Source organism: Manis pentadactyla, chromosome X, assembly GCF_030020395.1.
Source record: "Manis pentadactyla isolate mManPen7 chromosome X, mManPen7.hap1, whole genome shotgun sequence".
In the NCBI taxonomy this organism is placed as follows: domain Eukaryota; kingdom Metazoa; phylum Chordata; class Mammalia; order Pholidota; family Manidae; genus Manis; species Manis pentadactyla.
This window is the reverse complement of record NC_080038.1, coordinates 96,747,377-96,759,136: the sequence shown is the minus strand read 5'-3', so window position 1 is coordinate 96,759,136 and position 11,760 is coordinate 96,747,377. Positions and strand designations below refer to the sequence as shown.

The 11,760-nt window shown below is 52.4% G+C and overlaps 1 protein-coding gene across 8 annotated transcripts; it reads right to left on the bottom strand.

Annotated features, from left to right (window-relative positions):
• Positions 1-614: 614 nt before the first annotated feature.
• ARMCX4 (armadillo repeat containing X-linked 4) lies at positions 615-11,427 on the bottom strand. 8 transcript variants are annotated; one of them, XM_036932755.2, is made up of 6 exons: positions 11,330-11,427; positions 10,804-10,909; positions 9,979-10,056; positions 9,530-9,648; positions 9,204-9,284; positions 615-8,853 (listed from the first exon to the last, which is right to left on the bottom strand). In XM_036932755.2, the coding sequence occupies exon 6, from the start codon at positions 8,707-8,709 to the stop codon at positions 949-951; it is 7,761 nt and encodes a 2,586-aa protein (XP_036788650.2). In that variant the 5' UTR covers positions 8,710-8,853; positions 9,204-9,284; positions 9,530-9,648; positions 9,979-10,056; positions 10,804-10,909; positions 11,330-11,427; the 3' UTR covers positions 615-948. The 8 variants fall into 8 exon arrangements, with proteins under 8 accessions (XP_036788650.2, XP_036788649.2, XP_036788654.2 ...); XM_036932754.2 differs by having other exon boundaries at positions 9,565-9,648; XM_036932759.2 differs by having other exon boundaries at positions 9,991-10,056.
• Between the last annotated feature and the right edge of the window lie 333 nt (positions 11,428-11,760).

Genomic DNA, 11,760 nt, shown 5'->3' with positions numbered 1-11,760 from the left:
CAGTGAAATACACACCATGCCTGTGTCATCTGGTACCTGGACTGGGTGGCAACTGGTGTTCCAATCTCCAGTGGCCACTCCTGCCCGCACCCCAACTCCAACCCACCCTGCACACAAATCAGCCTCATTCTCCTCTCATCTCATCATTCCTCTGATCACAAGTCTTTGGTATCTCTCACAAGTGAATGGAGTAATATGCAGATACCTCAGATTGGCAACTGGGGATCTTCCACGAATGGGGCTCAGCCCAACAGCCAGACTGTATTTCCCATCACTCCGCTGCCCCACACCGTGCACACAAAGGCAGGCACCAGTCTCTTCCTTGCTGGAGCAGGATTCCAACCTCCTCGCATGTCTCCCCACCACTCCTCCCTCCTCCGATACCCTCTGCCCTTCTCGCCATTGTATGCTATCCTTCCAGCCCAGCTTACTTAAGTGTCCCCACCTCTGTAAAACTCCCTGAACACTGCTGCCTGGGGAAGTTTCTGCTGCCTCTAAGCACTAACAGGAAGCAGCTGGCCGTGATCAGAGGCTCCTGGTTTTGTTAATATCTTTTTGTTTCCATAGGTCTTGGCTCTCCATTAGATCATAAACTGAAGAACAAACACATGTCTCTTTTTTCTGCTTAAAACACACAACTTTATTGATGACATAAAAATAAAGTCTCAAATGTATAAACATAAGTCCACACAAAGGACCGAAGATTACCTTATTTATGAAGAATCAGTTCAGTTTCTGCTCATGAAGCATACTAAATCCAGACAAGGTAATAATCAACACATGTATTTTCAGTACAACTTTGAATTCATTTGGTGTTCATAAAATGATGCAGCTATAGACATCATAAGTAACATCAGTTTCGAAGTTATAATGTAATTTACACTGTGCATTACATCCAGCCTGCAAAGCCAAAATATTACTCATATTTATTTGGAAATATACAACTGATCAGAGTTTACTTAATAATAGCTCAACTCGTTCTTTCACCTCTGGGTCATTGTATTCTGCTGCTAAGACTCGAAGTTTTTTGGCACATGCTTTAGGTCGTTGGAATACAAAATAAAGGGAATTTTTACTGAACTTGTCCTGGGTAAATACTTTTGCTCTTCTTTTAAAATGGTAATTTATATTTTCAAATAGTGAGAGCGCACTAAGAATATTCTCTTTTGTCTCTTTCTTGCTAAAGATATTAATCAGTGATGTTGGTGCACTGGCAATTAGCAAGTCTTTTGTCATAGATGGATTTTTAGAGAAATTCAAAAGCATTCCCAAAATCTGATCTTTTGTTTCTCCACTTCCCACGGTTAACAAACGAAGAAATTCTGAAATATAATTTGTAACCATATGCTGATATTCACTGATAATAGTCAGATGCTTTATCAATCTTAGTCCAGCCAGCTGCACAGTTGAATTCAAGGGATAGGTGATGGTGTCTTCACATACTTGGTTTAAGTATGTTTTAACCTTCCTATGATTTTCCGCAGCCACTGAGATATTATTCAGTGCATTTAGAGCCTTCTGCCTAACACTGGGGTAGGGATTGTTGAGCAAGCTTTCAATAATTGAGATTCTACCTGCATTCCGAATGACTTCGTGTGAAAATGGATAATCAGGACTGTTATATAGAGCATTATTGGCTATTTCATGAATAGAAGGATCCTCAGTCATCTCAATCATGCAAATGAGTTTTTCAAGCTCTCGTGGATCCATATTGGCTTCACGTTTACAGCGGCAGGTCCAGGGCTGAGTTTTCTCCTCAGACCTCATCTGCTTTTTGAGCTCATCCCCAGGCAGAAAGCAAGACTCATTTTGGTATGGAAATTTCATCTCCGTCCAGAACATGGCTCCTGCCCATGACCCCATTCCTGCCCCAGGAACCATGGATGGATATGTGCCTCTTGATTCAGCTGACTTTTTGGTCTTAGTCCTGGGTGCAGATTTGTCCTCATTTCTGTTTTCATTACCATCCCAGAACCAAGACCTTACATCAGTACCACCAGTAGCCTCAAGCTTATCCTTAGTGCTGGCCTTATCTCCAGCCCCATACTCAAAATTGACATCTTTCTCACTCCTGGATCTGAGCTCATTACTACTCTCACTCTCAGCCCAAAACAAGGACCTTAAACTGATCTCCTCAATATCAGGGCTGGATGCTCTGCTTAGCTTATCCTCACCTACATCCTCAGCAAAAGTCCAGGACCCCATGCCAGTCTCTTCCCCAGCCCCAAGCCTACACCCTGTAGTGGCTGCATCTCCATCCCATAGCCAAGACTCCCTGACCTCAGCCCCAGGCCCAGCCTCGGCACCCACACAGGAGTCCATATCAGCCACCTCCTCAGATCTGATCCAGGACCCAATATTGGCCTTGTCCTGAGCCCCAAATCTGGAACTAGTGATGGCCTCTTCCCTAGCCTCTGATCTGGATTCAATACTGGCTTCACTTTTCCCCCTAGGCCTGGACACAGTACCAGCCTCTTTTCTCCAGAACCAGGATCTTCTACTAGCCTCACACCCAGCCCCAAACCAGGGTCCTTGGCTGGCCTCTGTCTCAGCATTGACCTGGGACCTTCCCCTGCCCTGGTCCGCAGCCCTAGCCCAGGACCCTCCACTTGCCTGGTCCTCAGGCCCTGGCCTGGACCCAGCCCAGGATTTTCCACTAGCCTGATCCTCAGTGCCAGCCTGGGAGATGACTCCACTACCCTGATCCTCAAATCTAGCTTTGCAGCAACTACCAATCTGATCCCCAGCCCCAGCCCAGGACCTTTCACTGGCCTGACTTCCAATGCCATCCCAAGACCCACGACTGGACTGGTCTGTGGGCTGTGGACTAGACCCTGCAATGGCTTGTTGGTCCTTAGCACCAGACCAGAATCTTCCCCTATTGTCCTGATCCTCAAATCCAGGCTTAGGACAGCTACCAGCCTGCACCCTAGTCCTAGCCCAGGAACCACCACTGCCCAGACTCCCAGTGTCACCCCACGACCCATCACTAAACTGACTCATGGGCCCTAGCTTAGACCCTTCAACAGCCTGGCCACTAGCCTCAGCCCAGGACCCTCTTGCATTGGCCTGACTCCCACTGCAAGCATAGGATCCTCCACTGGCCTGGTCCCCTGTGCCAGCCCAGGAATCTCCAGCAGACTGGTCCCCACTGTCAACCCAAGATCCTCTTCCACTGGTCTGATCCTCAAATCTAGGCTTTGCCCCACCACCAGCCTGATCCCCAGGTCCAGCCCAGGACCCTCCATTGGCCTGGTCCACAGCCACAACCAAGAACCCTCCACTGGTTTGGTCCCTAGAGTCAGCCCAGGACCTTCCACTGGATTGACTTGCAGGCCCCAACCGGGACCCTCCACCAGCCTGGCCACCAGCCCCAGCCAAAGACCCTTCTTGACTGACCTGATTCTCCGATCCAGGCTTGGACCCACCACCTGACTTATCACCAGTCCTAGCCCAGGAGCCCCCACTAGCCTGGTCAACAGCCCCAGCCAAGAATCCACCACTGGCATGATTCCCAGTACCAACCCAGGACCCAGCACTGGACTGGTCCACAAGCCTTGGCCTAGACTCTCCATCCTCCTGCTCCCCAGCCCTAGCCCAGGGCTCACCACTGGATTCATCTGCAGGCCCCAGCCTGGACCGTCCACTAGCCTGGTCTGCAGTGTCTACCCAGGACCTCTCACTGGACTGGTCCTCAGACCCCAGCCTAGATCCTCCACTGGACTGGCCCCCAGCCTGAGCCAAGGACACATTTTCACTAGACTGATCCTCAAATCTAGGTTTGGATCCACCACCAGACAGATCACCAGTCCCAATCCAGGTCCCTCCACTAGCCTGGTCCACAGCTCCAGCCCAGTACCCAATACTAGCCACATTCCCAGCCCTAGCCTCAGCCCAGGACCTTCCATTAGCCTGAATTCCAGCCCTACCCTGGGACCTTCCACTGGCTTGTTCCTCAGCCCCAACCCAAGACTCTCCATCGGCCTGGTTCTCAGCTGTTGTCCAGGACCCTCCAATGGCCTCTTCCCCAGCCCAGGACACACCAGCAATCTGGTTTCCAGTGCCAACCCAAGACTCCCCACTGGCCTGGTTCTGAGCCACAGTGCAGGACCCTCCCATGGCCCTGTCCCCAGCCTCTGCCCAGGAACCCCCACTGGCCTGACTCTCAGGCCAGAGCCCCCCACTGGCCTGGTCCCCAGCTCCAGCCCAGGATCCAATACTAACTTCATCTTCAGCTCTAGCCCCAGCCCAGGACCTACTACCAGACTTATCACTTACCCCACTCCAGGACTCAATACGCACTTCACTCTCATCATCAGCCCAAGACATGCTATTCTCCCAGTATCCATCCCTGGCCTGGAACCTAAATTTGATCCATCGCTCAGAAGCAATCCAATCCTCGACACCAACCCCACTCCAGTAACAGTCATGGACCTTAGACTGCATCTTTCTGCATGCTTGACTGCCTGTCTCACCCTCACTCTCAGAAGTGCGCATTACCCTAGCTTTGGGCTTTACATAGACCACGTCTTCTCCTGTGGCTTCTGCCTCAGATTTAGGTATGACTTTATCCTTTGCCCTAGGCAAGGCCTTACTCTGGGACTGGGACATGGACTGAGGTTGGCCAGAGCCCATCATCTCTGCCCCAGTCTCTACCTTAGACTCAGAAATGGGATTGCTCCTGACCTTACTCCTGGCACCAAGCAAGGCCTCACCCTGGGAACTGGGTGGAGCCAAGGACAAGGAAGAACCTGTTGTATTTGGCCCAGCTCCTGCCTTAGGCACACCACTGGAACTGTGCCTGACCTTATTCCTAGCACCAGGAAAGACTACACCTTGGGAATTAGACACAGCTGGGGGCCGGGCAGAGCCAACTGTACCTGCTGCAGCCTCTGTCATAGACACAGCATTGGGATTGTCTTTTATCTTATTCTTGGTATCAGGAGAGGCCTCACCCTGAGAAGTGGGCAAAGTCTGGGGCTGAGCAGTGCTTGTTGTATCTGTTTGAGACTGGGAAGAACCTATTGTATCTGGACCAGCTCCTGCCCTAGACACATCATTGGGATTGCCCCTGACCTTATTCCTGGCACCAAGCAGGGCTTCACCTTGGGCATTAGATACAGCTGGGGGCTGGACAGAGACCATTATATCTGCTCCAGCCTCTCTCTTGGACACAGCATCAGGATTGCCCCTGACTTTATTCTTCACACCAGGCAAGGCCTCACCCTGAGAACTGGTCACTGCTCGGGGCTGGGCAGTGCCTGGTGTATCTGTTTGAGGCTGGGCAGAGCCTATTGTATCAGACCCAGTCCCCACCTTAGACACAGGAATGGGATTTCCCTTGACCTTATTCTTGACACCAGGCAAGGCCTCATGCTGGGAAGTGACCATAGCCTGGGACTGAGCAGAGCCTGCTATATCTGTTTGAGGCTCAGTAGAGCCTGTTGCATGTGGTCCAGCCCCTGCCTTAGACACAGCCTTGGGATTACCCTTGACCTTACTCTTAAGAGTACCAGATAAGGTGTCACCTTGGGAATCAGACACAGCCTTGGGCTGGATGGAGCCTGTTGTAAATGGCCCAGCCCCTGCCTCAGACACAGCACTGGGACTGCCCATGATCTCATTCCTGGCACCAGGCAAAGCCTCACCCTGGGAACTGACCACAGTGTGGGGATGGACAGAGCCTGGTGTATCTGTTTGAGGCTCAACAGAAACTGTTGTATCTAGCCCAGTCCCTGCCTTAGACACAGCATTGGGATTGCCCCTGACCTTATTCTTAGCACCAGGCAAGGCCTCACCCTGGGAACTGCCCACCGCCTGGGGCTGAGTAGAGCCTGCTGTATCTGTTTGAGGCTGGGTAGGGCCCATTGTATGGGGCCCAGCCCCTGCCTTAGACACTGCCTTGCAATTGCCCTTGACCTTATTCTTAGTACCAGACAAGGCCTCACCCTGGACGTTGGCTATAGCCTGAGCCTGGACACAGCCCACTTTAACTGGCCCAGTCCCTGCTTTAGACACAGCCTTGGGATTGCCCTTGACTTTATTCTTAGTACCAGATAAGGCCTCACCTTGGGAATCAGACACAGCCTTGGGCTCGGTAGAGCCTGTTGTAAACGGCCCAGCCCCTGCCTCAGACACAGCACTGGGACTGCCCAGGACCTTATTCTTGGCACCAGGCAAGGCCTCACCCTGGGAACTGGCCACTGCCTGGGGCTGGATAGAGCCCATTTTATTTGGCCAAGCCCCTGACTTAGACACAGCATTGGGATTGCCCCTGACCTTATTCTTAGCACCAGGCAAGGCCTCACCATGGGAACTGGCCACTGCCTGGGGCTGAGTAGAGCCTGGTGTATCTGTTTGAGGCTGTGCAGGGCCCATTGTATCGGACCCAGTCCCTGCCTTAGACACAGTCTTGCGATTGCTCTTGACTTTATTCTTGGTACCAGACAAGGCCTCAGCCTGGGAACTGGCCACAACCTGAGGCTGGGCATAGCCCATTGTGTCTGGCCCAGTCCCCACCTTAAACACAGCATTGGGATTTTCCCCTACCTTATTCCTGGAACCAGGCAAGGCTTCACCTTGGGAATTAGAGACAACCTGGGGCCGGGCAGAGCCTACTGTATTGGGCTCAGACTCTGTCTTACACACAGCACTGGCATTGCCCCTAACCTTATTCTTAGCACCAGGCAAGGCCTCGCCCTGGGAACTTGCCACTGCCTGGGGCTGAGTAGAGCCTGGTGTACCTGTCTGAGGCTGGGCAGTTGTGGTTGGTCCAGCCCCTGCCTTAGACACAGACTTGGGATTGCCCCTGACCTTGTTCTTAGTACCAGGCAAGGCCCCACCTTGGGAACTGGCTGCAGCCCGGAGCTGAGCACAGCCCACTGTATCTTGTCCAGCCCCTGACTCAGACATAGCATCGGTATTGCTCTCAACCTTATTTTTGGCACCAGGCAAGGCCTCAACCTGGGAATTGGCCACAGTTGGAAGCTGACCACAAGCCTTCGGTTCTGCCTTAGCCCCTGCCCTGGAAATGGCATTAAGATCTCCCCTGCCATCAACCCTGGAATCAGGCAAAGCCTCAGCATGGGTCTTGGCCCCAGCCCAAGGCTGCACACAGGTTTTCATATCTGTCCCAAGCCCTGCCTTGCACTTACCTTTGGCTTTTCTCCTAACCTTACCTCTAGGACTAGGTGAGGCCTCAGCCTGGCTCTTGGTGAGAGCCTGAGACTGTGTCTTTGGGTCTGTCCCAGTCCCCTCTTTAGGCAAGGTGTTAGCATTGTCCCTAGCCTTATTCCTGCCATCAGGCAAGGTATCAGCTGGGACATCAGCCACAGGCTGAGGCTGTGTATAGGACTCAGTGTCTGTTCCAGCTCCCACATTAGACATGGCATTGGGATTGCCTCTGGTCTTAACACTGGCATCAGACAAGGCCTTGGCCTGGGAATTGGCCCTCAAGTTTGCCCTGGCCCCTGTTTTAGCCATGGCATTGGGATTGCATCTACCCTTAACCCTGGCATCAGACACAGTCTCCACCTGAACACTGGCTACAGCTTGAGGCTGGGCAGCAGCCCTCATGTCAGCTCTAGCCATTGCCCTAGATGTAACATTTGTATCTGCCCTGTCATCAACCCTGGCACCACTTGTTGCCTCAGACTGTTTCTTGGCCACAGTCTGAGGTTGTGCTGAAGCTCTAATATCTGCTCCTGCCCCTGCCTTACACATGGCATTGGTATCACTCCCAGCACCAACCCTTGCTCCAGGCATGGCTTCAGCCTGTGCCTTGTCTACAGTCTGAGGCTTGGCAGAAGCCCTCACATCTGCCCCAGACCCTTGCCGAGACACAGTTTTGCGATTCCCCTTGGCCTCAACCACAGCACCAGGCATGTCATCAAACTGGATCTTGACCACAGGCTGAGATGGTGGATAGGACCTCATGTCCGCTCCAGCTCCTGCCCTGGATGTGGTATTAGGACTTCCCTTAGCATCAACTACTGTAGCAGGCCCAGCCTCAGACTGAGTCTTGGCCACACTTACAGTCTCTTCCAGGGGTCTTGCCTTGGTCTCAGCCACAATCCCAATCTTGTTTATGGCACCCATCTTGGCCATTTCCCTGGTCACTGCCAAGGCCTCACTCTGTGTCACCATTATTCTGTTCATCTTGGCCTCTTTTGCAGCCAATACACGAGCTTCTGCTTTGGTCTGGGTCACTGCCTCCTTCTTGGCTACTCTCCCAGCCTCAGAGTCAGTTTGAGTCACTGCCTCTTTCATGGTCACTTCCCTGGTTTTGGCCTTGGCCTCAGTCAGAGTCACTGCCTCTGTCATGACCACTGTTCCAGCCACTGTTTTGGACTCAAGTTGGGTCTCTGCCTCTGCTCCCGTCATTATCTTGGCCTGAGAGTCAGCTGTGGGTCTAATGCTAGCAGTGGCTTCTGCCTTTACTTCAGCCCCAGGCCTACCTCCTGTTCCAGTTTCTCTTCCAGTCTTGGCCTTGGGTCTAGTTTCAATCTCTGTCCCAGCAATGACTTCACTCACGGCCACGGTCTGGTTCTGTACCCCAGCCATAGTCTCCACCTTGACTCTGGACCCATTTCTGGCAAGTTTTCTCACACTCTGGGCTCTTCCCTTAGTTAGTCTGTAAATGTAGTAGCAAGTACCAGCCCAGATCGCCAGTCCTGCAGTCAACCAGCCCACTTCCTGAACACGACCCATATAATCACTCCTGCTGAAGGCACGAACAAGGTACGGGGACCTCAGTTGGGCTGGGAAAAGAGGGTACTAGGTCTAAGTGTAGGCCTGGGAAGGCACTGGTCTTCAGCCACTCAAAGGCTACTACAGCTGCCACTGGAGGTGGACCTAGAAGTATAGGAAGGAAAAGGACTAAAATTTATTTTCTAATTCTGTGCATCATACAGATAGATATACAGAAGGAAATGAAAGTGCAGAAATGACATGCTTGGTGGGAGAAGAGGATGATGAGCCAACTGTCTCTCCATCCCTTTTATTTTCTCCCCTCCCCATCTTCCCCAGGGCCCAACAATTTCCCTCAAGGAACTTCCATACACATTTCCTTATACCAAATGAACAATGGAAAGGATGGTGGGAGAGCTGACTGTGAATGGGAGAGACTGAAAAGCTTCAGACCTTGATTTTTGCTTGGACCTACTCTGGTCACCACTCCCACGGGTCCCCATCCTCATACCAACCTGTAATGATCCAGGAAGTTCCCTTCTCTTGATTGGTGATATACTCTAAAGTTGATCTGTAAACTCATGAGATCTGTGGACCTAGAGACAGACAGATGGAGGGACAGATGGGAGTGGACATTTTATTCTTGATGTGACAGGCTTATTACTAGCAAACTACCTCTCTATCAGCCCTCAGTTTACCCCACTTCCCATACCAAATAAAGGTGAGGGTATGGGGTAAGTGACAGGGATGGTGGGAAACTTGGTTGGGAAAGGCAGAGGCTGAGGACCCTCCAGACTGAACACAAGCCCTGATGGATGCACAGTGGTCTCCACCAACCCACCCTAGAGGTCTATGCAGGCAGTTCCAACTTCTTACTAGTCTATACTGATCAGGGGCAATTTCCTCCTTGTGTCTTTGATTCCATTGATCTTAGTTGCGGCAGCAGACCTGAAGTCAGATCTATGGACAAGTAAACAAGCAAGAGGTAATAGAGACTGAGTCCTTCACAGAATAGACAAGCACCCTGATCCTGGACCCCAGTACTTGCCTTGCCAGAGCCCATAGCCAGTTTTCTAATGTGACCCAATTCATGATCTCTCCCCTCAAGCCTTCTTCAGTTACACTCAAGCCCACCCTCACTCCAATAATTCTTACTATCCCCTGCACTGAAATCAGTAGGGGGTGTGGCAACACTGGAATCTGGCAGAGCCTAGGAGAGGCAAGGCATCCCCCACTGAGACCCTCTCAAGTCTCAGCCACCTTCTTTTGTTATCCCCATGCATTGCCCACCTTCACACCAACATCCATGGCTCCAGGCCAGTCTCCCCCTTTCTCTTGCCTCCTGCGGTAAACAGCCCCACTGTAGGCCTAGGAACAAACAGAGGGAAGGTGAATGTGGAGTGCTTGTGACATCCGCGCATCTAAGACATAGGTCCCAGTACCTGCCTTGCTGGATTTACAGACCCATTCTCTGGCAGGCAGAACCTGGGGCTTCCCCAGCACTGCAATGGGCACAGTGGAAAGCGGAGGCAGAAAAAATAAAAGGGGAGAGACAGAGAGAAATTATTTTAAAACCACCTGTAGGATTCTAGGGCTTCTCCCAAAAGTCCATCATTTCCTTCACCAAGCTAAGCTGCTCAGGCAGGAGAACCTGGAACACTAGAAAACCAATAGAAATGGAGCCCTCCAGATTCCAGACTCTAGAATCCTAGCCTACTGCCATCTACTTCCCCTTAAGCCCATCTCTAGGAGTCTACAGCAGAAGAGACAAGGTGTGAGGGGAGGCTTTTGCCTCTGCAAAATCACTATCCTCCTCTGGAAAGGCTATCTCAGCAAAAAAAAATAGTAATATTCTTTGATACAACAATCTGTATTTTCTCAATATTATCTGAAGTGCAAATAATAGTCATAGAAAAGTTTGCTGTCTTTTCTGGTCTTCAACATATAACTCAAGTTAAAAATCCTAAGTGTGGTAAGTAAAGGTAGTTAGGGAAAGTCCCCTGGCTAGCTAGCTCCACCCCATATCCCAACCAGACAGTGGCGCCCGAGTTCCCCTCATAGACAATTACTACAGAACTTCAACGGTTCACAGCCAGAGCCCGTGCTCACACTGACCTCCACGGGTTCTGTGCAGTTTTCTCCTCTCCTTTCTCGCCTCGCCACAAACAGTGCCACGCCGAACTACTGTCCGTTAGACAGGAGAGATTAAAGGCACTGGGCGCTTGGACCAGCATCCAGGAAACAGGTCCCAATACCCGCCTTTCTGGATCCAGGAACCCGGACATCAAACGTCCCTCCCGGCATCCCCAGACACCACCCCCACCAACCCCGCCGTCCAGTCACCAGGGTCCACCATTTTCTCTGCAAACGCCACGGCGGCGTGACCCTTCCCTAAAACGAGCAGGAAGCTGAGCGGACGTGTGCACGCAGTGATGAGAGCCAGGGAGGATGGGGCACCTCAATCTGTGCATTTCCTTCTTGAGACACTCCCGCCACCATCCACCCTGTCAAACCCCAAGGTTCCCCTGCACGGACGTAGGCAGGAGAAGGTGGGCTCAGGAGCATCAGAGCGAAGCCCGCTTTGTCCCCCACCCCCGGACCTGCCGCCCTGGCCTCGGCGCGTGAGCCCCGGGACCCTTACCTGCTCTGCTTTCCCGGGGCCTAATGCCAGCCCACCGTGCGCAAGGCGCCCGGGAGCTGGTATCCAGACGGGGGTGACGACTGTACCGAAGGCTGCGTCGCTCTGCAGCTCCCGGTCACGTGGGAGCTTCGCGTCACCGACAAGTTCTCCTCCCCCCCGACCCTCCGACCCTCCTCCCCCACCCCTCAGCCGGCGGGTTGTTCCACAGGACCCTCCCCCCACCTCCGCACGCAGCGGCTCCCCTCCACCCGTCCGTGTCCAGGGCCCCTGTGCGCGCCGCCCTGTCACTGAGCCCGGTCCTCTCCAGTCTGAGGGTCCACAAGTGGCATCACTGCTCTGCGGGTGGGGTTGCTCTTCTCTGGTTACCAGGGAGGGTCTGCGTCCCCCATCTACTCCAGACCTTGCTCTGGCCTTTTCAGTCGCTTCTTTGA

Coding starts and splice junctions, on each gene's coding strand:
- ARMCX4 (XM_036932755.2), bottom strand. CDS start 8,709: ATGGGTCGTGTTCAGGAAGTGGGCTGGTTGACTGCAGGACTGGCGATC.